The sequence below is a fragment of the Polyodon spathula genome, chromosome 4 (genome assembly GCF_017654505.1).
Source record: "Polyodon spathula isolate WHYD16114869_AA chromosome 4, ASM1765450v1, whole genome shotgun sequence".
Lineage (NCBI taxonomy): Eukaryota > Metazoa > Chordata > Actinopteri > Acipenseriformes > Polyodontidae > Polyodon > Polyodon spathula.
Window position 1 is genome coordinate 64,315,899 of NC_054537.1, and position 27,397 is coordinate 64,343,295.

At 39.2% G+C, this 27,397-nt stretch overlaps 1 protein-coding gene across 3 annotated transcripts in view; it reads right to left on the reverse strand.

The window, feature by feature from the left end:
• Positions 1–841: 841 nt before the first annotated feature.
• LOC121314736 (transcription factor CP2-like) overlaps positions 842–27,397 on the reverse strand; it is a 31,158-nt gene continuing 4,602 nt past the window's right edge. The window contains exons 5-19 of one of the 3 annotated variants that reach the window (XM_041248329.1): positions 25,229–25,380; positions 24,618–24,694; positions 24,189–24,294; positions 22,096–22,202; positions 19,523–19,675; positions 19,033–19,143; positions 12,780–12,877; positions 10,871–10,906; positions 10,704–10,755; positions 9,520–9,613; positions 6,579–6,669; positions 6,003–6,124; positions 2,566–2,708; positions 2,117–2,168; positions 842–1,884 (exon numbers count right to left, since the gene is read on the reverse strand). In XM_041248329.1, the coding sequence (XP_041104263.1) occupies positions 1,847–1,884; positions 2,117–2,168; positions 2,566–2,708; positions 6,003–6,124; positions 6,579–6,669; positions 9,520–9,613; positions 10,704–10,755; positions 10,871–10,906; positions 12,780–12,877; positions 19,033–19,143; positions 19,523–19,675; positions 22,096–22,202; positions 24,189–24,294; positions 24,618–24,694; positions 25,229–25,380 (1,432 nt within the window). In that variant the 3' untranslated portion in view covers positions 842–1,846. Of the gene's footprint in view, positions 1,885–2,116; positions 2,169–2,565; positions 2,709–6,002; positions 6,125–6,578; positions 6,670–9,519; positions 9,614–10,703; positions 10,759–10,870; positions 10,907–12,779; positions 12,878–19,032; positions 19,144–19,522; positions 19,676–22,095; positions 22,203–24,188; positions 24,295–24,617; positions 24,695–25,228; positions 25,381–27,397 lie in introns of all 3 variants that reach the window. The other 2 variants (XM_041248328.1, XM_041248330.1) reach the window with 2 other exon arrangements.

The following is a 27,397-nucleotide window of genomic DNA, read 5'->3' on the forward strand; positions in this document are numbered from 1 at the left end:
CGATGAATACAAAAAAAAAAAAAAAAAAAACAATGAAGTCGATATGCGAAGAAAAACATGACTACAAACAAAACAGAATTAAAAGAAAATACATACATTTTCAGAATTATCCCTCACAAATACTCGTTACAAAATTTATGCTGGCTGTTTACAAAAATAATGGGGCTATTATACATTTTATTTAAAATCGCTAATCAGTAATTTGTTGCAAAAGACTTGTGGGCAGGGGTCGGTGCTAAATTGTACGCCACTAAACAAAGGTGCATTTTGAGTTTGTTCAGTGGATTCAAGTTGAGAAAGCCCATGTTACTTTTAATTTAAAACAATGATAGAAAAACTACCAGCAGGGGTGGGATGAAGCTGAAACCATGCTGTCTCCACTGTGCCACTGCTTTAGGAAATAATTACTGAATACACTATGTAACACAATTTTTGTTCCTGGGTAGTAAGTGTTATTTCCTAATTGCTTATGCCTCAAAAGTATAGAAAATGGCTATTATTCCTCACAAACTTTGCTTTTGTGACTAGGACAGTGATATTTCAAAATATCAAAACACTATTTCCAATGGGAAAACGGGCAAATGTGTGTCTTTTCGTTCACATAAAGTCAGAAAGTGTTTTGTAACACTTATTTTTATAAAACTTTTTTTTTGTATTACTTTAGTATAAATACATGTTAATTTGGATTCATATGTTGTTTTTTTCTGACTTTATGTGAACAAAAAGACAAACATTTGCCTGTTTTCCCATTGGAAATAGTGATATTTTGAAATATCACTGTCCTGGTCACAAAAGCAAAGTTTGTGAGGAATAATAGCCATTTTCTATACTTTTGAGGCATAAGCAATTAGGAAATAACACTTACTACCCAGGAACAAAAAAAAAATTTGTTACACTGTGATATCAGTCTAATTAAATGGCCCCAACAAGAAAACAGTACACCCACCACCTCTGCAGTAGCTGTATGGATATGCATTTCCATGTAAAGCATAAATAAAATCCTGGCTGTAAGAGCTGGTTCATTTTATAAAACTTCTATGCTATCCTTTTCATTCCCTTAACAACATCACCCCAGAGGCTGCTAAGTGACTACTAGCATCACTGTAATACAGCCTGCAAAGCGGGCCTTTGGGCGACTGTGCAAACAGGCAGGGGAAGGCAGCATTTTGAAGAGAGAGAGAGAGAATACTGTAAAACATGAAATGTTTGCTGGCACTAAATATATTCACTAATTTAGCTTTTATTAAAATTAGCAAAACATACATGCCACATAATTTTCATAATTACTCAACTCAGTTTATATACAGTATATGTATAGTTTACATGCATAAACATGTGTTGCTGTAAATGTCCACAGTGAGACATTCACAAAAGTTGCAGATATTTCAGTATTACAGTATTCTTATTTTACAGTATTTCAGTTTTACAGTATTCTTTTCCATATTGAGGCTTCTTCAGGTGTGTACGCCACATCTTTTACAATAGAAGTCAAAATATAATACCTGCAAGTGAAACATTTCACTCCATACTTCTAGCAAGATAAGGAACCAACCACCCGTGCAAAAACTCATATATACAGGCATTTACTTGCTTTCAAAAAATGAAAGGCTGAGTGAGTGTTAAGGATTATGCCGCAGGAGACGGGAGATTCGAGACAGTGGCTTATCTGTTGACTTTTATTTAATATCTTTCTGTTTTCAATATGAAACATTCTTATACACTATAAATCAGATTCGAACATCAGCTTGGATTTGCTCAATGCTTCTTTTAAAAGGCTGTTTTTGCACATTTTCTTTTAAATTATTTCTTCCTGTTGAAATACCAGTCCAACGTTAGCTGGCATGCTTCACTTCAATATCACGTGATGACCTTCACTGTTTTCTGCTGTAAAGGGGACACACACACACAATAAAGTAATGTTAACAAATCAATCAAAAGTAAGAGGGCAAATTAGGATTGTTTGGGCGAACAAGTTGGTTTTTTTTTGCAGTCTCTCTTTTGTTGCCATTAAAAACATGTGGTAACTTAACAAGAAAGTCAAATGCATTATTTAAAAGTCTCCAACTGAAGTTTATAGTCTACTTGTGAAAGATTATACTCTGAAATAAATATTTACCTTTCACTGTGTTGATTAAAAAACAGCTTTCATCTTGAAAGTTGTACACCATCTGGAAAGAGAACATTTAAATGATGCAAGTTCTCCTGCAGTGGATATTATTTTTCAGATTTGCACACATCAATTTTAATAAATACAAAAATTACAGAGACGAGAGTGTTATATGATACAGCTCCCCTTGCGCATTAAAAACGGACACTGAATAAAATTTTGTAACGCTTATTTTTATAAAACTTTTTTTTTTTTTTTTTTTTATGCACATTTTAAGCTCTGTAGTAGCTGTCAGTTAAACGTTACATTTTAACCAGGTACAGTTACAGGTCGTGCTTTGTGAGCTAAAAATAGTTTCCTTTGGGTCTAAAAAGGTACCAGATCATTAAATCCAATATTCCCTTATAGAAAAATCTCTGTAATGGATTTAACAACAACACAAAAACACATGACTGTACCTGATCACTGACGAGTATATGTATGCCCGTTGGACCCTGTCTATAAACCTGATTAATCTGATTTAAGGAGATATTAAAAACTGAGGCAATCTTCCTGGTTAGCTCTGTTGCAGTCATCTCCTCCAAGTAGAGAGCATGATACACTGAAATAAAATAAAAAAGAGGTTTTAAAACAACCAACGAGGTAAAAGGATTATTATAGGAATGGCAGTGAAAGCAGCTGGATGAAGACCACCACACATGACAGTCAGGCTGAGACTGTTCTGATTGGCAGGAGAAATTCAGGTCAGGGTTGAGGTGCACTCTCAAAGCAATGTCAAAAGGAGAGAAATGTTGCGTAGAAAGTAGCAGTGATATTGTCTGTCACAAGCACCATGGACTAAAAATGAGAGCAAAAATTAAAATAAAAAAATCCCTTCCCTGTTTTTATTTCGTTTTCATAATATCCTTAAATGTCAACTGAACTATTGATAATTACTTTACACAAATAAAAAGCAGCACCCTCTGGTGGATGAAGTGCAGTTGTCATGTCCAACAACGGGCTAACAGCAGTTTATATCAGTTAAATTGTTTTCATTTGAACAGGTGAGAAATTCTTCTATTCCCCCACGAACACTTTGTGCTGGTTCCACTATTTGATCAATTAGTTTAACAATATAGTGGTTATTGAACACCTGTTTCCTTTTTAGGCTATTTCTATTATTTACTGGACTGCTGCTTCCAACACAGCACATACAGTATTTGTGGTAGTGCTGGGACAAATATCCAACTATTCGAATGAACATTTCTTGTCATGTATTTGAAAGTTAAAATCCACATCCTCCTGAAATTATTTACAGTACACCCTCGCTACAACGCCCTTCATTATAACGACCTGGACCCCAAATAAAAGCAAAACAAAAAAAGATAATAACATAACGTATGCGAGTTCTGTCGAGGGAAGGAACGCTTAGCGTAGGAGGGGCTGTGTATCACATCAGTCAAACAGCCTATGGGCAACAGGCACAGACCACAGTTGCTGCTGATGATTGGTCCTGGAGTGGGACTAGGCAGGACTAACTGCAGCTAAAGACCAGTGACAGTGGGAGTGTTTGTTGTTGTGGTGAAGCAGAGAGAAAAGCGAATAAACAGAGACAGAACAGCTCCACTCTGAAATTCCTTTTAAAAATTAATTACTTTTAGCGCTTAGGTCGTGGCCCACAGCGACCTGTTAATTGTTAGTTAACAATTGGCAGATTGTCTTTGATCATTTATTAGTGAAATAAATAACAAATTTGAAGACAAGACTAACTTTTCATGTCGGATTGATTTGGAATAAAACCTCAGGGTTTGGGGTTCTTGCATGCGGATTAAGATTTGGTGCACTTTGAAACCATCCATGTCAGACTGACTTTGAATAAAAATGTAGCTTCAATTCAGGATTCTTGCTTTTTGTACTGCGTTTGCTTTATACAATTTGTTAAATAATTAAAAAAGACAGAATACTGCATACAAACAAACAAGTATATGTAACTCTACTTTTATTCACAATAATATAATTTCATTAACTTACTCCAACAGGTTACACTGTGTAATAATTTTTTTTTTTTTTTTGGTTCCTAGGTAGTAAGTGTTATTTCCTGATTGCTTATGCCTCAAAAGTATAGAAAATGGCTATTATTCCCCACAAACTTTGCTTTTGTGACCAGGACAGTGATATTTTGAAATGTACCTATTTTCCAGAACATTCCAGATAGATTCAGTGCTGAGTAAACTTGGAGTAACTTCTAGAACTTTCTAGAACTTTCCAGTAATATAAATAGTAGTATAAATACAGGGGCCTTAAGCCCACCAGTTCAGTTTAGTTCCAGCTGCCTAAATGGATACATATCTGCATTTTTCTGAGATGGCATCAAGAGGCTGCAATGGTGGCATTCCTGATGGGTCTCCAAGGCGGTTTTACCAAGTTTCCCTGCTATCTTTGCCTTTGGGACAGCAGGGACACCAAGGCGCACTACCACAGGCGGGACTGGCCACAGCGGACCGAGTTCTCTGTGGGGAGGAACAACGTCAAGTGGGAGCCACTGGGGGACCCCCTGAAGGTGCTGATGCCACCACTGCACATCAAATTGGGCCTTATGAAACAATTTGTCAGAGCTCTAGATAAGGAGTCGGCAGCCTTCAAGTACCTTCAAGACTTCTTCCCTAAGCTGTCTGAGGCAAAGGTCAAAGCCAGTGTCTTCGTTGGACCACAGATAAAGAAGATCCTGGAGTGCAATGAATTCCCCAAGCAGCTCACTAGTAAGGAGAAAGCGGCTTGGAACAGCTTTGTCGCAGTGGTTCGGGGCTTCCTGGGCAATCACAAGGCCGAAAACTATGTGGAGCTGGTTGAGACTCTGGTGAAGAACTACGGCACAATGGGCTGTAGGATGTCCTCAAAATCTATATCCTTGATGCTCATCTTAGTAAATTCAAGGAGAACATGGGAGCGTACTCGGAGGAGCAAGGCGAGCGCTTCCACCAGGATATACTGGACTTTGAACGCCGCTACCAAGGACAGTATAACGAGAACATGATGGGAGACTACATTTGGGGGCTGATTCGTGAAAGTGATTTACAGTATAATCGTAAATCTCGAAAACTACTCACTTCTAAATCTTTTGTACTCATTTTTGTATTACTTTAGTATAAATACATGTTAATTTGGATTCATACGTTGTTTTTTTCTGACTTTATGTGAACAAAAAGACCGTTTTCTCACTGGAAATAGGTAAATTTCAAAATATCACTGTCCTGGTCACAAAAGCAAAGTTTGTGGGGAATAATAGCCATTTTCTATACTTTTGAGGCATAAGCAATTAGGAAATAACACTTACTACCCAGGAACAAAAATTGTGTTACATAGTGTTGTCGTTCATTTTGCTGAACGAACCCCTGATATAACAAACAAAATGCTTGGACCCCAGCAGGTTCGTTACAGCGAGGGTGTACTGTAATTGACAGAAATTCAAAACATGTACCAAAACGTGTTTTGCTATGCATCTATTTACCACCTTGCTAGAATTTGCTAAAAGTTTTTTTTTTATTTTATTGTACAATGGCCCCTTTTCCATGTTTATTTTATTTGAGGTGTTTATTCAAGTTATGGACAGTTTTCACTCGTTCAGCTAAAAAGAAAATGAATTAATGATGCTATCGCTATATGGAAATGTTTTTTTACACACAAGAAAAAAATATTTAACTTAAACTACTTTGTTTTGTAGTTAATTCAGTGGGGTAAAGGAAGGCCTCACAACCAATTCTTCTGGGATATTTTCTTAATTGAACAGGGTTACATATAATGGCTTTGATTATGTTTAACAAATTAACAAATATTCAAATGCTTGCCTAAATTTTGAATGGATATCCGAACATGGAAATACCACGCCCCAGCACTAATTCATGGAATCACAACCTACCATATATTGCACTATTGTTGTGTTCTCCAGTCTCAGTCTCTTGCTGGTTTTCCAGCTGTGAAAGAGTTTCTGGCTGCGTTGCTTCCTGACAGACATAGATAGTCAAGCGTGGCCTAACAGACCTGCAAGGAACAAAGCAAACTTGAGCACTAGAAGGGGAAAAAAAACTATACAAAACCAAAACACACAAAACACAACCACACAGCACAATGTACAAAATAGCTCAATACTAATGGGATGCTCCAAGCTAATAGCCAAAACTTTTGTTGACAGTTTAATAGTTTCCCTCTTTTTTTAATTTTGCTATTAAATGTGTCTTCAGACACCCCGACATCAACACCCATAATCTAAAAAACAGTAAAGAAAAACAGACCCCTCCCCCATTGCATGACACTGGGGAGATTAAGCTTAATTAACCCTGCCACTACCAATAATCAACAAGCAGGCTCTGTCTCACTTAAATCGGTCTCCATGCACCACAACCGCAGATTCTGAATGCAAATGCCACATCCTATCAGGGCAATGTTAGTCAAAGTGTTTATAGCAATGGATAACAAAATACAGCTTTTGCATTACCTTAATTTAAGTGAATTAAACAGTCGAATTCCATTAGCTGGGCCACAAATTTGAACCAGATCCTCTCGCGTCAGCTTAAGTAAATCAGAACCTGACCAATGCAAGCAAAATTAAATTAGATTTCACATCAACATTTCATTTTCAGTTACATTTCAATGTAGGTTAAAAGCTACACCCCCTTCAAAAAAAATACAAAATCTGAATTGTGACTGCAGGTATGTTAGCCCATACAACAAAACATTGCCTAACCAAAAACAGTGAATTCTTTGTTATTTAGTCTTTTTTTAAGCCAAGAACTAGACAAGTATTAATGTGCCAAGTTAACTCTTGTTATTATTCCCATATATTGGTAAATGGTATTATCAGGCAACGGACTGTTTACACCACCGTGTATTTCAGACTCCACCATGACTGACTCCACTTGAGAGAAAGAGTCATAAATCAACTTATGGGGCTTGAAGCGAGAATAACCAAAAAAACACCCCTGAAGGCCTATTTAGAAAATTTTGTTTCTAATTTTTCAAACCGATAAACCTGGGTTTTGGCAATATATTTTAAATAATGTTAATCGTGCTCTACTCTCTTTGTACATAGAGAAAATGGCCGGCAGTGTGCAAAGACATTCCTACCAATCAATCAATTTTTTGTGGACCTACGTAATAAAATACACTTGTAGAATGACGTGACTGGGGTGGGCTGAAAAAAAAAAAAAAAAAAAAAAAAAACTGTAGTGTGGTAGACACGAAGACGGTAAAACGAAATCTGTTACTTCTCACAATTCTCAGATTCATGCATCCATAGTTCTATGTTGCCTGAATCATAAATGTGGACACCCTTACTTCAACACAGTAAGTTAACCTTTGATACAGCCAAGTTGTGAATCACTCTATAGAATTAACTAATTTAGCTTCAGGAACCCAAATGAATCATGACAAATAATGTTGCGTTAACCTATTGTAACCCTAAAATGAAACACTGTACTACTATTATGGCTGCCGGTAGACACTTGCAATATCACTTTGTAGTTTCTTTGATTACATGATGTTAAACAAAATATCAAAATTATGTTCCTATATTTTCTTTTTAACTATGTCTCAATCCTAAAATTATATGTGATGCAAAACTTTTGGCCATTGGTGTATGTATTAGTGAAACGTACCTGCAATTTATTATAGAAACTGACACTTGATGTGTTTGAGTGGTGTTTATTTTTAATAAACAAAAATAACCAATTTTTCCAAATAATAAAAACCAACCCAATGAACTAAAAAAAAAAAATAGTAATTGAAAAATTCAAGTTGCAATACAATAAAAAATAAGCAAAAAAAGCCTGAAAGCAATATAGGGTTAACCACATCCTTCTGCCACGGTGAAAAGTATACCTATTTGAGGTCTGACCGACACTGACTGGACTTTCGGTTTCTTGTATCAGGACAAATATCCAACAAAAGTGTAATGTATTATCTAAAAACAGCTGAGAGTCTGAAGATTATTAAGAGAATAACTTTTTCTCTCGACGAACTATAACTAGGGCTTCTAATTTTCGGTTTTAACCAATAACCAACTTACTGCTGGACAATGCACCACCACCACCATTGCCACTGCCGGAGTATCACACACTGAGAGCTGCATTGCTGCTGCCAGCACTACCACTACCGCCATGTCCGGGGTACGCTGCCAGCGTTCCCACTGGAAGCATTTCCACTGCCAGAATTGGCTTTGCTGGAGGAGCCAGTTTTATAGCTGTCATCACTGCCACTGACAGCATTTCCAATGCCAAATTTGCCTTTGCTGGAGGAGCCAGCCTTGCCACCGATAGCATTTCCGCTGCAGGAGTTGCCACTAGCAGCATTTCCACTGCCAGGACTGCCCCAGCTGGAGGAGCTAGCTTTGCCAATTTCAGGCCATGTGGGCTGTGCACAAGGGGCGATATGTGTGACTGGGTACACCCTGCTCCTGTGAGCACTTTGTGTTATTATTATTTAAATGTATGTAGGTATTGGTGCACGGGGTGTCGTGTTATTAAGTGTTTAATATGTATGTATTTGTGCAGGGTTAATTGTCCTCCCTGTCAAAGCAGTTCACATGCAGACTGTGCCTGGTCCTGACTGAATGATTAATCAAGCAGTCGAGTCCAGGCACAGCTGCATAAGAGAGGCAGAAACCTCTCACTCTGGGTTGGGTGTTCAGAGCTGGAATGTGAGTTACAGAGAACTAAAAGAAATAGAACAATTGCTTCTCATGCTGGTGTAAAACACTTGTTTTATTTAATGTTTGTCTGTTTTGGCCATTGTGCCGTTTTGTTTGTGAAAGTCTTTTGTTTTGTTTTATAATAAATCTGCGCATCAGCGCTTCATATCCCGTAGTACTGTGTACGTCTCTCTTCCTGGTCTGACATCACCACAAGTTATCCTGTTCACAGTTATGTAAAGTAATTTAGTATCCACAGTAACTCTGAGCTTTAAAATCATGGTATACAGTGATCAAAACTGAAAGCTAAGATACTGAAATGCTGCACCTCATAATCTCTATTGGCCTGGGGATTTAGTGAAATGCATTTTGATTGGAGAGTCATCCCTTTATCCTATGAATATCTCACTACAGTTAATATTTTTGGTAATTTATTTTTGGGTTTATGAACACTATGTACAATTTAGTATGATTTCTGGTAAGCTTGTATTTATGATCTCCCGACAGAAAACAAAAGACCGAAATTCACTCGTCTAGTTTTCTGTCTATCTAATTTTACTTTAACTTTGAAAATATAGAAAACCATCCGATTGGTAGTTGAAGCCAACGGTTGTTTAAAAAGGCTTACAATAGGTGTCTAACGTCACCACTGTATCAACGATTTCTAGACGCGCCGAAGCAGAAGGGTTAAATTAATGACAAACGAGGTCCCCAAAACATCTAGCCGATACATGTGGTTAGAGAGACTTACCTGAGAAGTTTGATAATATTTGTGCGAATGCAGAAAACCTATTCTTGTGAAGCCATTGCTGCGCCTCCTGTATAGAAGCAGTTGGGCCAATTTGCTAAGGCAGAATGAAAAAAAATTAACGAATCTCTCCAGAAACCATAACCAAGGAATTGTACAAAAGCTCATTAGCAGCACAAAGAAAACATATTTATTGCACTATTACAAGATAATATTGCATTATTTAGCAATAATTATTGCTTTATGAGATAATAGTGTTATTTAGCAATAATTATTGCATTATTATGAGACAATATTGCGTTATTTCACAATAAATAGATAGTTTTGGCAATTCCCACCATTCATGTCACTATTCCCACTCAGTCTCTTCATTTTGTTTTAAAATTGGTTGCCTGTCGTTGCAAGGAGGAGGTCCCTGTTTCTACCTTTTCGTCTCTTCAAAAACTATAATATAGAGTTGAACCCGTTTTATACACAGGCATAATTTGTGACATAAAGAGGGTCACGATATAAACCGGGCTTCACGTTTGCCTATGACAGCACATTACGAGTGCGAAAAAGAATGAAAAGATAAGACTGTTAATTTGCCCACGCAGCTTTTGACAGGCTGTACAAAATGTCAGTTTATTAGCCAAGAAGATTATTGGTTATTTAGTTGCATCGGTAATTAATTATATCCTGTGGTTACTTAGTAAAGCCCAGCCACGTACTATTTGACAGGCTGCACAAAACTTGACAATAAGCGGGTTTGTGAGATGATATTAAGAGGTAAGAACCTATGGTGCATGGAGGTTTTGAAAAATCGTCATAATAAACAGGGCATGATATTAAGCGAGGTGATATAAAATGGGTTCATCTGTACATTATAGAACACTCCAAATGTGTCGTCCCCTGTCCAGTCTCCCAAACAAAACCAGGCATTCTGACTTACACAAAGTGACACCACTGCAAATGATTTTTTTCACATTTTGGGAACTGTAACAGAGACAGTTCACAGCTTCTCACTGCTCAGCTGCACTTCTACCACACTCCGATGTAAACCATCGGGTAATAATGTAATTATTGAAAAATAATGCAGTATTAATGCAATCAATTTTTTTTTTATCTATGGCGCTAATGAGCTTTCGTAAAATTGCACTCCACTTGGTTTTTGTTTGTATTATTACTTATTTACTTTAAACACTTACTTCAATAGCCACGTTGGCTAGAACATCTCCCTGATGATTTGGTGACGAGGAACTGCTATAAAAATAAACAAAAATGAATTAAAAAGCAAAGGAGTCAAGTGCTGTTTTAAGATAAACTAAAAAAGCTGCTGATACTTTGCCACCCGTCTGCTACGTAGTCAACTAACCTTGTGCTGCTCAGTTCCAAACTTGAATGTCCTCGCCTGAGAAATAAGAAATAAAAATCTAGAGGAAATATATAGGGGTGCAACAATTAAATCGATGCATCAATTATTGATCATCTGTGCTTAAATTTCCAGAGCTTCAATTACAAATTGGTGAATTGATGCATCAAATTACAACCCAGTATGAAGTCTCCTGTTGCCGGTTAGCCTGAGTGTATGAGAGTGCGCTTCTTTTATAATGTTTAAGGGACATCTGATGCTGTCGCATGCATACTCTTTTCAGTTGTTAAAAACTCAAGTCCTTTGTATTTCTTTTTTTATAATCTGAAGTGTTCTAATTTGAATCCAAGTTGTGTTTTTGTTTAAATATTATGTGTTTTATATTGTGTTTTATTGGATCTTCTGTTAAAAAAAACAAAACAACTAATGCTTGTTATTTATGTTGAAAAATAAAACACTAATGCATCGATTATCGCTGATAATAATGGTATATAAAATGATTGTTACAAGGACTTTCAATGTAAAAAAAAAAAAAAATATATATATATATATATATATATATATATATATATATATATATATATATATATATATATATATATAGGGTGCTGTCCAGCTTTCATTAAGCATAGCATATGCTGATTGCACTCCAATTCCTCATACTGCTTCTATAAGCTGCTATTGGCCTGCACTAACATCAGATAATCACTATATTCTGATTTGCCAAGCTTTCTAAATTACCAGATTTTATTTTGGCATGCATCACTAATCACCGCCCATTTCGCTTTGTGTCAGTGTTCATTGGTTGTTCAACGTGCGATGGAGTAACTACTTGAATATTCGAACAAACATTGCTGCACATAAATTAAAAAGAAAAAAAATCCATGTCTGTGTCTTCCATCAATTTCGTAATTTTGTCTTGCACCAATTTACCACCTTGCCAGAATTTGTGCGTCACTTTCTAAAATGGTAAGTGATGTGTGGGATGAACATAAAGAAACAGGATCAACAAAGTGCCTCTTCAGATTTGGCAAGCGAGTCAGAACCGGCGGGGATACATATGAAGGTACACTACTCTAAAATGCTACACGCTTTCCTCACACTGGCCCAATCTGCAAGTTAAATATTATAGTGACCGACTTTTTGTTTTGATCCTATTTTCTGATATGAGGAGAGTAATAAACGGAAACCGAAACACCCCCTTTTCCACATTCATTTTCTGAACATTTTAAGTTCAAATTGAGTACAGCAAAAAAAAAAAAAAAAAAAAAAAAAGCACAAGTAAGCCTGAGTCATGCTATTACTTTATGAAAGCGTGTCGTTTGCCACTTTGTCTATTGTGAAGGAACTACAATGGCAGGAATTAAAACAAAACAATTTCTACTTTTGTAACTTGTCTTGCCAAAATACACACAAGAAAAAAATGTATCTATCCTCTGCTTTACAGTTCATTCTGAAGGACAAAGTAAGGCCTTCAGAACGTATTCTGGAATATTAAGGCATTGCATACAATTTGATGATTGCAAATCATTCTACTTTTGTTAGATTTAGCTGGGAACTGTGCATCATGTGATTGAAACAGGAACGTGAAAGTAGTTTTTGCATTTATTTAACTTCAATACGTCAGTTATATTCTTTAGGTGAGGTACTGATTTATATATACTTTTTTTAATTATTCAAAACACCTGACACTGTCTCCAGTACCTTATTAAAAGGGCCGGTGAATTAAGATCCAGTACAGAGTCGAGGGGGGCTGCTGTATTTTTTTAAATGAGAAACACTGACTATTATAGAAATAAATTTGTTTCTACAATTGGAAAGCTTGTCTCAAGCTTGTCTTGTCTAAGCTTCCTGAACAATAAAAGTCCAGCCCACCCCCTACCCTTCTGAATACAAATTGAAGCTCTGTTACCTGTCTGGAACAGTGAAAGTGCTGTGCACTGTAGAGGTAAATGTAGGAGCAGATGTTGGCGTGGTATTCACATAGGCGTTGTCTGGCCAAGGAGAACACTGCAATTAAAAAGAAAAATAAGTTAGTTAAAAGGTTTAAAAAATAAAAAGCAGAAATATTTTAAGCCATATATGGATCATTGTGCTCCAGAACATGGCTTTCACTGTAAAGGCGAAGGCTGAACCATCAATTAACAATACGCAAGAAACTAATTATCAATGCTAACAGTAGCTGTAGAAACTGACTTTCCACATAATGCAGCAAACATATACACATATACAGTATGTATGGTAAAAATGTCTCAGTCTTGGGAATCCCCCAGTAGCATTCACAGAGTATAAATTGCCCATAGATATGTTAAACTGGGATGAGCAGGGCAGTTGATTCTGACCCCCATTAGTCCCTGGTTGTGCAGAAGCAAAGGCAGCATCAACACTAATCTGAGAATGAGAATAGACCAATACCACAGACCTATTTTCTCAGACATGGGTAATGTAATTCATTCTTTTAAAAAGCTGTTTTTAAGCAATGTTTGCCATAAAATGTTTTGTTGGAACTTTCAGTTGTACATTACTTACTCCTTAAAAGGCCAGCTCTCTTGACCATTTCCCTCATTCCCTTTGGAAGTTGTAACAGGGATTCCACAGTACTTTTAATGGGAACACTGGTAAAACAAACCTGTTTTCTGGTCCCTGTAAGTTAGTCAGAATAAGAGTGGACTGTATAATAAAAATGTATTATATAGTATGCATACTAATATTTGCCTTTTGCAGATGTTAAATCAAGGCACACTTATGCTATAAATCTAAGTATTTATTACATACATGAACCTAAATGCAAATGAGACAAAGCACTGTTTCACCTGCATGTCCCTACGCTCACAATGAAGGATTCACTGCAGCTGTACTCTCCCCCTTGTAGCATATGAAGTCATTTTTTAATACCTAAATACACCTGACTAGTATCACATCAACTACTCAGGATAAAAGCATTTTGAAATCATTCAGCCAGTAATCAATATATGAAAAGTAGGAGTTTTAACCTCAACATTTTCTGTTGCTCGAATAATCATCCGATCTACAATCGACTAGTTACACCTGTGCGCTAGTAATATGAAATTGTATTGACAATTACAAGTAATCACTTTGTGAAGTAATCTGACATTTTCTTTTGAGCTGTATAGCCAGCTTGCATTTCTTTCAGCCAAATGTATGTCTAAAAAAAAGGGATTAAAAATACATCAAAAGCGCATACGTTACTTTACATTACCAGTTGCACGAACACCTAGAATAATGTATTTAACAGATCAGTTTCTTTCAATTCGAATGACAACCATTACCGAATGGGAAGAGCCTCTCTGACCGTCAATCAAGCTGCCCTATCAGGGCCCTGTTGTGAGAGGGAAGTCCTGCCCACCTTCTGCTGAAGAGGGATGTCCTCACAGTAGCACACCGCCATTTTCTCTCTCATCTCTCTGAGACTGGTCGTACATTGCTTTTGCTTTTACGTACCGAATTTGGCTAATTTGTTGGATTTATCCAAAAATTAAAGATTAATGCACAGTAAAAATCGCACTCAAGTGTGTCTAAAAGAGTGCCCTTGCTTTATTCTCACGTCAGTTTTCTGGCTAGAGCTGGTTTCAACCCCTCTGAAGAGATTAGCGAGCGGCCAATCACTAATCTCTTCGCTAATCTCATAGCTGCGCTTGCCCTCGGCGACCACGGTGATTGAATCGGCTGCATACCCCGGCATCGACCGCGGTTTTTCCCACTGATCGCATGGTTGAGAAAACAGTGACTACACAGTCCCGATTGACTTGGCACCGGTGCAAACATCTTCAGCCTCGCCTACAGCTCGGCCCAGACCGCGGTACACGTCGGCATTGAACTCGGCGCAGATCGACTTGACTCGGCTCCGCCCACTAAGCGCCGCCCACGCGGCACCGACAGTACTTTTCTCGTCTCGAAATGATTGAGCACTTGGGAACTGCTTCGAGGCCATCTAAAGCCGGGCACCGACGCCGATCGACTCGGCTCCGTCCACTTGGCACCGACCGTGCGCACCTCGACGTCGACATCGGCACCGAAAAAAGAAAAAAAAACACATCTGCAGGCTGCTCATTGAGCACAGCAATTTAAAACAAAACAAAAAAAAAACAAAACAACTGCAAACATGTCAGTGCAGTTGACTGGGTTTTCAGCTGGCTTCCACCAGTGTGACCGGTGCTCAGCTAAGCTGCCCAGGCAGGACGAACATAGATCCTGCACCAGGTGCCTAGGGCCAGAGCACGCGGTCAAGGCACTGGCAGGTGAGCTGGACTGCTCTCCATGTTGGAAGTTCTCGAGGAGAACTAAGCAACGGAGAGCAGCCCTATCCCCAGCAGAGTCTCTCTCCTCCAACCAGAGGAGAATGAGATCAATGGTCCAAGAGCCTCCGCAGAGGTCATCCAGCTACAGTGACCAGGGAGCTCTCACGCTCATCTGGGTCACCCTCGCCTACCGCACCACCAGTACAGAGGCGCAGACACCTCTCAAGGGAGGCAAGTCGGTCACCACCAAGGCGGTACCACTCAAGGGGACACTCACCAGGGGACATGCGGTCGCTGCGCAGGCACGGCTCCCCTTCCCCAAGGGACAGATGGTCGAGGCTCAGACACCACTCACCTTCTCCACGCAGGCGCAGACGTGCACCGTCACAGTCGCCTCGAAGGCGCCTAAGCTCGGCCGAGTGGCGCTTCATGGAGCTGGCAGAGACTGTAAGGGCTCAGCAGACCATGCTGGAGACCCTATTGAAATCTCAGGGCAGGCTGCCTCCTACCACCGGGCAGCTCCAGCCCCCAGTCTCATTCCCCATTCCCTCTGCCTAGACCCCCTAGCCCAGGCGAGCTATCCTTGTCCGCATCCAGATCGAACATCTCAGACCCAGCTGCCTCCATCGGGCAAGGCCATGGTGAGAGGCTCTGTAATGCCCTTGCCACACGTGTTGCAGAGGGAGGAGTTCTGGGCTCTAATGCAGGGTGCAGCTGCAGCCACGGACGCTCCCTGACCGGCAGAACAAGAGGGAAAGGGGAACCGCTTCTACCAGCAGAAAGGGCACTCCTATGCCAGAACTTCCTGGAACTGGTGCGCTCCTCCTGGAGCAACCCAGCATCTGCACCCTCAGCCTCCAGAACAGCAGAGTCTCTGCTTCTTACTGCACAAGCCCTAAGAAGCGGGCCTACTCATACTCCCCACTATTGGGGACATGGTCAAGGTTTTGGTGAAAAGGTTCCACCTTCACCAAGGAGAATAAAGATCCAACCTGTCTGTCCAAGCCTTGCAGAACGACAGATGCGATGCTCAAAAAAGCTTTCGCATCGGCAGCGCTGTCAGCCCTGCCACACTGGTGCTCTACCAGAATCAGTTGGCAGAGAGGATGCACGTGAGGGCTACACAGGCAGACAAGGGGGAGCTCAAGACGATGGCTAAGGCAATGACCGACCTAACAGGGGAGTTAGGTCAGGCATCAGGGAGGTCGCTGGCGGCCGCCCGTCGGCATTTGTGGCTGACACAAGCCAAGGTCATGGAGACCGAGAAGGTGGTGCTACTGGATGGCCCCATTACAACAGGGCAGACTTTTGAGGCGACCACTGACGTAAGCCTTGAGAGGTCCCACAAGGCCATGGAGGTCGCCTCCAAGTTTTCATGCCTTCCAGTTTACCGTCAGCACCCAAAGTGGCACGGGCAGCCTGCCGGCGTGAAAGGGTCTGAACATCGCCCTCCACCCCAGAATAGACAAGCAGGCAGAGGCAGGCCCAGGGAGACCGAGGCCAGGGCCTAACAAAGACCCACCCCATCCCAAGCCCAAGGAAGTCCGCCCCAGAGGGGCCCCGGCTGCCACCAAACCTCCCCACAACTGGACTGACCAACGGCAATGGTTCACATCGATCGACCTGCAAGATGCCTACTTTCACATCCCGATCTGTCCCGCGCACAGAAAATATCTGCGCTTCGCCTTTCAAGGCAACGTGTACGAATTCTGCATGCTGCCATTTGGCCTCTCGCTGGCGCCTGCACATTTTCAAAGTGCATCGATGCAGCAATGGCTTCACTCAGGCTGCAGGGTATTCAGATCCTAAACTATCTGGACGATTGGTTGATTTGCGCGCAGTCAAAAGCATGCGCAGAGGTGCACACAAAACAGGTCATAGATCATGTGGCAAAGTTGGGGCTCTCAATACAACAACAGAAGAGCAACTTCGTACTGTCTCAGTCCACAGTGTTCCTGGGGATCAAACTGAATTCTGTGAGCATGCTTGCCTCACTGTCGGAAGACAGGATTCGGTCACTGGAGACCACACTCTCTCTATTCAGAGAGGACACTCTCCTACAGGTCAAACTATATCAAAGGTTGTTGGGGCCCTTATGGCAGCCGCCTCGAGAATCCTTCCACTAGGGCTGCTGAGAATGCGCCCACTTCAAGCCTGGGTGAATACGCTCAAGGTGCACCCGGTTCGAGATCGGTACCGCCTGGTGCGAGTGTCCGGACAATGCCGGAAGACACTGGAGTCGTGGCTCAGTCCCGGCAATCTGCACCTCGGATCTCCCCTCGGATTCCCTCGCAGAAGGGAAGTGATCACTACAGACGCAAGCTCTGGGATACTTTTGAAGATACGATCTGATCCAAGGCTTTCACAACGAACAAAACAAATGCTTCTGCCGGCAACAATGGCTCTCGCTATATTATAATTACTATTATGATGTTATTCACATTTTTTGTTTGTCGTGTGAAAACTGTGGCTGCCTTTTTTCTAGAAGGCTGACGGAAAGGCATGAGGTAGCAATGGGCGCAGATCACATAAGAAAAAACTAGGCCTGACAGTTTGTGGATACGGTAAGTGAACCAGTGGAGTCAGTAATTACGAATGCTTTGTGAGAGTCGAGGTTCCATACTTTGATTTTAGACGAAAGTCTAGATCTAGCAACAGAGAAGCAACTGCTGCTTTTCGTAAAATATATGTTACAAGTTTATTTAACTTGTACTCCTTGTCCTACATCATTTAATTATAACAATATATACTTTTAAGAATTAACAATATGTCAGCAGCAACTCAGCAGTAAATACAGAAATCTTATGCATAGAAGGATGGTTGTAATGTAGCGCCTGACAAATCGGTTTTCCTTACTAAGAGATGTAGATACATTGTGATATTTTAGTTAGGTCATACCTTTAATGTGATCATGTGAAAACTGAAAAGCTAGTAATAGCTAATAAATAATAATGGCTAGCCTGTGTGGGGTTATTATGTGGTTATATCAGTTCTATATAACAGCCTTTGTTCTTATTTAAGTGTGGTATAATAATAAATCCAACTATGTAGTAATATCTCCAAGTAAAATATATTTTAGTTGGCTACATTACACTTTTGAGTACATTAGAGTGGTTTTATTGGACTGCTATGCTTTTTAGTAAGAACCTAATAAGTTTCTCAAGATGGTAGAAGCCAGAGCAGATGCCGGTGTTTTATACAATAGTATATAGCAATGCAATACAGACCACCAGTTAAGCATGTAGTCTATACCTATGATGCAGTTATGATAGGATCTCAGACTGGTTTCATGAAGGTAAATATATGCTACATAATTGTATATTTATTACATAGTAAGAGGATGATTGAGAATCAGAGGCAGAGCCAGGATAAATGTCTTGTAGATGTTTAAATGTAATGCAAATTCTAAAATTGTTGAGAATATTGTGCTGGAATATTGTTTCAAAATTGTATAAGGCAACAAAAATAATAAATTAAAAGAGTTAATGCGTGGCCGATGGTTTCTCACTGATAATGTACCCTTTCTCAGTCAAAACGGCAAGTTTCTCAGTATCTAAAAATCTTAGAGGGAATGCTGGTTGAGAGATAGAACAAGCCTATTATTTAGCACACTCAATGATGGTGCATCTTCATTCAGTCTGCAGTCCAACACTATTCTATTGCAGATTTAGAATTTTAAATATAAACTGTTGTACTTTACAACTGTACACTTTACTGCAGTTTTATAACAGTCGCTCTTTCAAAAGCATGACAGCAATTTAGTTTGTAGATTTATATGTTGATGTTTTACTGGAAAGTATTTATATAAAATACCCTACCATTTACTCCAGCTTATGCTCATGAAATCAGCAGTAGCTCAATCCATGTAGGGGTACTCAATTTGCCCTAGTGGTTGCTCATCTTTACCTCTGCCAGGAAGGTGGTGTCATATGAAGGCTGGTACTTTTCTTTCTCCTGCTGGGTCCTTTTCTCCATCTTCTCTCGGTCAGTCTTCTGCTTTCTGTCTGCTCCCTTTGGCTACAGAGTTACGCATTCAGATTCAGCAACAGGAGAAAGACACATTCTGTGTACAGTACAGAACGCTACACTACTACAACGACAACTGCGACTACTACCACATCTTCAAAATGATCAGGGTAAGCAGTGTGTATTACATCATCTTAAATTTGCTTATATGCAGCAAAATTTAAAAAATAGAACCAGAACGCAACAATCAGGAACGGGAGCAAAATGTCAGTTCCAGTATGCTATTTACTAGCTAGGAAGGGCTAAAGCACAAAGCATTTATGTGACTCATCAAAAATGTATCTGCTCTGTCTATGTTCTACGGTAGTAAAGAATTCACTGCGTTTCAGTGCAGAGCACAGTCACAGTCACATCTGCCATCTGCCATTACCTTGAAGACCTTGATTTGGCAGCTGGCTGAATGGAGGTGATCAGTGTATTCTCCATTCTCATTCTGATTGAAAGTGTCGATCTGAATTCTGAACGGAACACCCTTCTCACCACCGTGCTTCCTAGGAGTAAATTCTGTGCTGATGCAATGTACCTAAGAAAAAGAATATATATATATATATATATATATATATATATATATATATATATATATATATATATATATATATATATATATATAGTGCCTATGGAAAGTTTACACCCCCTTTCAAATTTTTCACCTTTTATTGCCTTATATCCTGGAATTCAAATGTATTAAAATAGTTTGTTGTTTTTTTTTCATTTATCTACACATCCTACCCCACAACTTCCAAGTGAAAAAAATAGTCTAGAAATTTCTAGAAAACTAATTAAAAATAAAAAATGAAACAGGTTGGTTGGATAAGTGTCCACCCCCCTTGTAATAGCAATCCTAAATTAGTTCAGGTGTAACCAATTGCCTTCAAAATCACACACCAAGTTAAGTGGCATCCACTTGTGTTAAATTGTAGCGATTCACATGACTTCAGGATAAATTCAGCAGTTCCTGTAGGTCCCCTCTGCTGGGTAGTGCATTTCAAAGCAAAGACTCAACCATGAGTACCAAGGAACTTTCAAAGAACTCTGGGACAAAGCTGTTGAAAGGCACAAATCAGGGGATGGGTATAAAAAAATATCAAAGTGCCTTGAATATCCCTTGGAGCATGGTCAAGACGATTATTAAGTGGAAGATGTATGGCACCACCAAGACCCTGGCCAATGACAACTTTGCAAGAGCTACAAACTTTTATCGACAAGACTGGTCAAAGTGTGCATGTGACAACAATATCCCAAGCACTCCACAAATCTGGCCTGTTTTTTACTCAAGAAAGCCTACCTTGAATCCTGTTTGAAGTATGCAAAAAATTCTGTAGTCATGTGGCAAAAAGTTCTTTCATCTGATGAAACTAAAATAGAACTTTTTGGCCTAAATGCAAAGCATTATGTTTGATGCAAACCCAACACAGCGCATAACCCAAGGAACACCATCCCTACTGTGAAGCACGGTGGTGTCAGCATCATGTTATGGGGATGTTTCTTGTCAGTATCACTTGTCAGGATAGAAGGGAAAATGAATGGAGCAAAGTACAGAGAAGTCTTTGAGGAAAACCTACTGCCCTGTGCAAGAAAGCTAAAACTGGGACAGAAGTTCACCTTTCAGAATGACAACGACCCAAAGTACACAGCCAAAGCTACACTGGAGTGGCTAAGGAACAAAAATGTAAATGTCCTTGAGTGGCACAGTCAGAGCCCAGACCTAAAACCAATAAAAAATTTGTGGCATGATTTGGAGATTGCTGTCCATCAACGCTCCTCAAGAAACTTGACAGAGCTTGAACAGTTTGTAAAGAAGAATGGTCAAATGTTGCCAAATCTAGGTGTGCAAAGTTGGTAGAGACCTATCCCAACAGACTCACAGCTGTAATTGCTGCCAAAGGTGCTTCCACCAAGTATTAACTCAGGGGTGTGGAGATCTTTTAGTTTTGTATTTTTAATATATAATCTTTTTCTCAAAAAAAACCTTTTTCCCCTTAACAGTGTAGAATATGGTGTGATGATAAGTTGAAAAAAAATCCTCATTTAAATGCATGAAACTCTAAGGCAGTGACACAACTAAATGTGAAAAAAGCTTAAGGTGGTGTAGACTTTCTATAGGCACCATATATATATATATATATATATATATATATATATATATATATATATATATATATATATATATATATATATATATATACACATACACACACACACACACACACACACACACACCTGTAGTCAATAGTTTGCATAGCCCAATGGAAATTTCTAATTTCTAGAAATTTTGATGTTGAAGAATTGTCCGAAATCTCTAAAGAATCATGCTAAAAGCTCATTGATAAATATCCTAATCGTTTAAAAGAGGTTATTATTGCTAAAAGGTGCCTCAACTAGCTATTAATGTCATTTTCCTTGTCAGGGTATGAATACTTTTGAATTAGCATTTTGGGTGGTTTGATAAAAAAAATTGCTGAAATAAATAATTGTAGAAATCTACTTCTTGTAACTTTTTCCTCCTTCACAAAAAGAAAATGTTTGCAGCAAAAGATTTTTCCTAAAATTCTTTGTTTTTCAAGAAATTTCTAGAAATTACACATTTCCATTGGGGTATGTAAACTTTTGACTACAACTGTATATATAAATATAAAAGCTGTATTAAAAAAAAGACTGAACTTGGTCAAAGTTGGCCAATCGGATTACTGTCAGACAGATGACAGTATGTCAATGCAGTAGATGGTGCTGCATCTTCGAAAAGATTCAAAACAGGTTTTGCAGCTCCGTCGACCACGTGTGTGTCACCCGCCCCCCCCAACCCCCCCCCCCCCCCCCCCCCCCCCCCCCCCCCCCCCCCCGTGTCCCCCCTTCACCCGTCCCACCCTTGGGGGAACGTGTGTTATAAGCATGTCAAGAATTACAACATGAATACACACACTCTAATTTCCAAATCATTTTTACCTGGACAAAAACTGAAGCGCGCTTTGTAACGTCCCACAGAAATTCAGCTGCATTGAGCTGGTTTGGGTTTGTCCTTGGGTCAATAATTCCAACAGACATTGGGATATCTGTCAAAAACAGAGATCTGCACTGGGCTTAGAAAGCAATGCAACACATTTGTAAAGGACCACACACAGGTATGGCAGCTGGTAGATCTGGTACAGTTGTAATAACTGGCACAAACTCAGTATTTAGCAAATGATCCACATAAGCAGGTCACTGTTACCAACATTCAGAGCACATAGAAAAAAAAAAAGAGCATAGAAGCTCATGTGCACAAAATTGGACAAGCAGTTCCTAAGATGCTACTTTTAATCAAGCTTCAGTATGTTGAAAGAGTTGGTCACTGTTACCTAAAACTAGGGGCAGTACAATTGATACAATGAACTGAATGAACAAAAAAAAACGATATACCACCACCAAAATAAGCTATCTACTAAGCTTATCTAATCTGGGGAGTGGGCACATGGTACAAGGAAGTGAGAACAAGATGAACCCTTCTGACCCTGCTGTGACTGCTCATCAGTAGGCTCCATTTTTTTCACGGTAAAAAATGGCTTCTTTCACAGATTAGAAACATATGTAAAAATAACATCAGACACATGAAATGTCCCCTTCTTGTACTGGGAAAGAAGTCGTTGGCAAAAATATTCCCGATCTTTGATGCAGCTGGTGTCTTTTTCGTGGAAGACATTTTAAAGAAATTGTGCAGCTCTATGCAGTGTATACTCAATCACCTACTGGAAGCTAAATAAATCGGCTGTCAGGTTCCTCAATGCAGTGCAACAGGCAGCGTATATTTATTTTTAAGCGATAAACCGATAATTAGTAGCATATCGGAATGGGCATCGATATAAGATAAAATTACACAGCAGGCTATCGGCTGTTTTTGTTGTTTTATCCATTATGCGCACTGGTATTTACTGTATGTTTTAACTTCTCACCTCATACAGTAAAATGCAACGTTTTGTTCGGCATGAGCCCACGCACTGTCGCAAGATTAGTGAGACAAGAATTTTCCCTGCCGTCATATGCAACACACACGTTGCCGTTTTCCACATTTGGCTGAAGCTTATATACAGGGGTTAACATAACTGGTACGCAGGTACACATGCAGACCAATAAAGAAAAACACAGGCTTCCATATTGTACTTTAGGACTAAAATGGGTACTGTCATTACATTTTTAACAGGAAAGCATGGAAATCCAGGAAACGTATGGATTATTCCAGGAGAGGTGGGGTCTCTGGGCTTTGTCAACGACCCCACCCCCCGGATAGCTTGCTTGCTCGGTTTACAAGGGAAACAGCAAAAAAAAAAAAAAGGTATATATACACATCTTAATTTTGGTGCGTACCAAACCATTTCTGCTGACACTCCTAATGCTAAAAGTTATGTGAACTCCTGTTTATGCAGCATAAATTAGTCAATCAAGTAGCTGATTAGAACTTCACTATCTTTTAACACCCTTGGTATTTATTTTTTTAAAATAAATGCAGTGAACAGACCTGTTAATTGTTGTCATCTGTAATTATAAACAGTTTAATTATATGCCTTGTTTCAGTTGTATGAATTGGAATACATGCACTACTGTACATATGCGTTATTACTATCGGTACTGGACGATATTGGGTGGGTAATCATCAGCTATTGGCCAAGAAAATTAATCGGTGCACCCCTAATTATTTACACTACTCTTTCAGAAATGAAAATTCTCTCGGGGAACTACATATTACGTGGCAATGGGTAAATTTCACTAAAATCGTGAAATCTGTGATAACCGTGAAAAAGATACAGCCTTACTTATTAGGCTCTCGAGGTGTAAAGACTGGGCTCTACTTTATATATCTAAGCAGATGTGCCTTTGGCCTGCTTAACAAGCTTTAGTAATGTTGAAAAGGGGGGTCAATAATTCAACTCTTGGGAATCTCACCAGTGAGATTAAAAAGTGTTACAAGTCAACGTAATTGGCTATATTTTAAAATAAAGTCAAGTAGATAACCCTCAACGGTTTAATGAATACCGCTCTTCAATGTTCTGTAACATTTTACATACCAACATCCAGCAGCCTGTCTCCGGGGCGATTCCACCTCCAGCCCTCCAGCTGCTGATGCTCCACATACTGAAGCCTCCTGTCATGGAACACCACTCTCACTATGCTCTAGCAGGGTGACAAAGGTAAAAGCACATCAACTAATCACAAAATCGAGGATTGGGTTGATGTACTCTGGAGGTACATTAAACAGACAGGTGCCACAATCCATTCTTAGATTCAGATACTTCAATTACTAGTATAACACAGTAACCAAGTTTTACCACTCATGGACATGTTCTTCAGATGTATGCACATCTCCACTATATTCCTGTTTCCAGGGAAACACACCACCAGCGGGGGGAACTAGCTGGTTAATTAGCACTGAGCAAGTTCAGCCACAACTCACCCGCTTTTAGTACCAAAATGGTTAATTAAGAAAGTGGTCATACCTTCACTGTTTTACTGTTCACTTCAGGCAGTTCTCCCATCTTTCTGTTATCCAACATTCGGATTTCATAGGACTGACCTTTTGGGGGTGAGCGGGGCATAAGTTTAATATAAGATTATATATAAAAAAAGAGTGGATACTGTTGGTTGTTAAACAATCAATTAAGAAATACATTTCTGTCCCTGCTTTGCATTAATTTACATGTGTACTGATTACTTACATCTGCTTCATCAAAGGAATTACAAGGTTATTTGTTCTGCAAACTGAAACATGTTTAAAAACACAAGTGCAGACAAGTGTGCGTGTGTTGGAATTTCAATTCTAAAATGTACAAACACATTTAATAGGAGCTGTCAATACAAAAATAAATAAATACACACACACAAACAAGCATGCTTTTACCATATTACACAACCTCAAATGTATTTTTTTGTACACAATTAGAAGTCACAAGTTTTTTGGATTATCCTGTTCATCACGGGTTGGTTGTGGAGAGGATAAAACTTAAAGATTGTGTTCACTAATCAAATGCATGTAATCTCAAGCGCCAATTGTAGTTTTCTAACAGTTTAATTCCAATCTCACAGCACAGAGAATAGAAGAGGTGGTTACCTTGGTTCAGGTATGTGAGGGTCTCATCGTGCAGTTTGATTGCTGGCGAGGTGGAAGCACACAGAACATACTGGAATGGAGGGTTTTTGGTCTCGCTGTCTGGGGGGAGGCTTGAATCTTCCTGCTTGAAAATGGGCAGTGCCAAGACATCACTTGGGGGAAGCAGACAGCAGCTGGTTAGAGGCCAAATCTGTGAGGATCTAGTTGTAGGCAGCAAAGCCAGTACCTACCAAATAAAGTTGCAGTCGTGGATTCCTATACTGAAAACATTCTTGACTACTTTAAACTTAAACACTACAGTTACATTTTCATTTTTAATCATGCTTACTTTCATCTGCACAAATTTACACATTCGTGATTGTGTCAGAAGAAGGCTGCAGAGCTAGGCTACATGTTATTTTGTTAGTGGTAGCAGAATGTAACACTGGACACCAAGCTGAGTTTTAGGATTTCTATAAATATGCAGTTTAGACAACAAAAGTAATAAATTGCCAAGAATATTATATGTGCTTTACTAAAGTTAGAGACTTGTTACAGCAAGCGTTTAATCCAAATTTAACAAATAGATACAGTATAAAATGCCATTATAGCACATGTACTGTAACAGTATGATTGGCATTAAACATGATACAGTAATTGAAAATATGTAAAGAGCTGTTGGTCTCAGGTGTTTAATTTTTGTGTCAATCACCAGCTGAGTCTGCTAAAACTGAGAAAAGACTGTTTTTGACTTTCAAAAGCCAAACCTCAACAGGATATCGTCACAACCAAGGCTGTTACTGGCAGGAAGGAGGAAAGAGAGGATGAAAAGCTACAGGTTCAACATGTACCTTCACTGAACCCTCGCTGTCTAACAAACAATTCAGCTCCCTTTATACAGTATACATGTGGCTGGAGCTTGAGCGACCATCAATTAGTCAATCAAGACCCAGCCACTGCCCACGTGTGAATCTGGCAGGGATGGCATTAACCCTATCCCTGCCAAACTTAAATTCATAATAATTAATTTACACATGCTATTTACCTGCATGGATACTGCCCTGTCAGAGTGTGCAACTGAATGTAAGGAGATTTATTTATTTATTTATTTTTGCTTACAGGAACATAAACACAAAAAAATAGGCCTACAGCTATGGCCAAAAGTTTTGCATCACCCTACAGAATGAACTAATAAACAGATCTAAATTATGTTCATAATATTTTTTTTTTTTAATTATTACTATGTCTCAATCTAGGTGATGACAAACTTGTGGCCATAGCTGTAAGTGTGAAAGGTCTAAAGTAAATCACTACCTTAAGCAACCGGAATCTGTTTGATGGGCTGGAAAAACAGCTCCTACAGTACAATTAACAGACTATTATGAACAAAAGCATATATCTGGGAACAATGTCATGTTCTAATCCTGTGTCTTTGAGCAAGGCATGTTACTGTGTTCATTAATCGTTAAAGAAGTGGAAACACAGATTTGAAAAATTTGAAAAGTAAAAGTTGCTGCTACTTCTTGGTACAAAATCACTTCCTGTGCTGTATCTCAGATTCTAGCCAATGGACAACTGGAATCAGGGCTTGTGACCTATCACACACACACAATGTGAACAGTTACCAGGAAAAAAGTTTTGTTTGCTTTCGGTCCTCAAATCTATACAAAATCTGAATAACAGTACAAAAAATAAAAAATACACATGAAAAGGGGATTACTGATGATCCTGCTAATACAAATAAAGAGGTAAGAAGGTAATTAGCACTCCTTTGATTTCTCAAGCTGATTGTGTATAAACCCACCATTACTATGGACTAGTTTTATCCTGTCTTCTGGGAGAATGATAAGTCATATATTTTATGTAACAAGAGGCTGTGTGAGGGGGTAAAGTAAGCTAGCAGGAGACAGACAGGAAATACTTATGTTAACCAACTCTGATGTCGTAACAGCAGTGCATATGCAGACTCATTTCATAATGAGACAGTTTTCTTGCATCAAGTGCTGATTTGGACATAAGGCACTCTACGGACATGTCTAAATGAATGCTGGTGTTGATATTTAGTTGGGATTTGGTTTTGTTTAATCAATAAACATTCTCCATTCAACACTCATTTATTCTCTGGAGAATTACTATTAATTCAGCCCAATAAGGAGAGCCTGTGAAGGAACAGGCAGAACAAGCCATTTT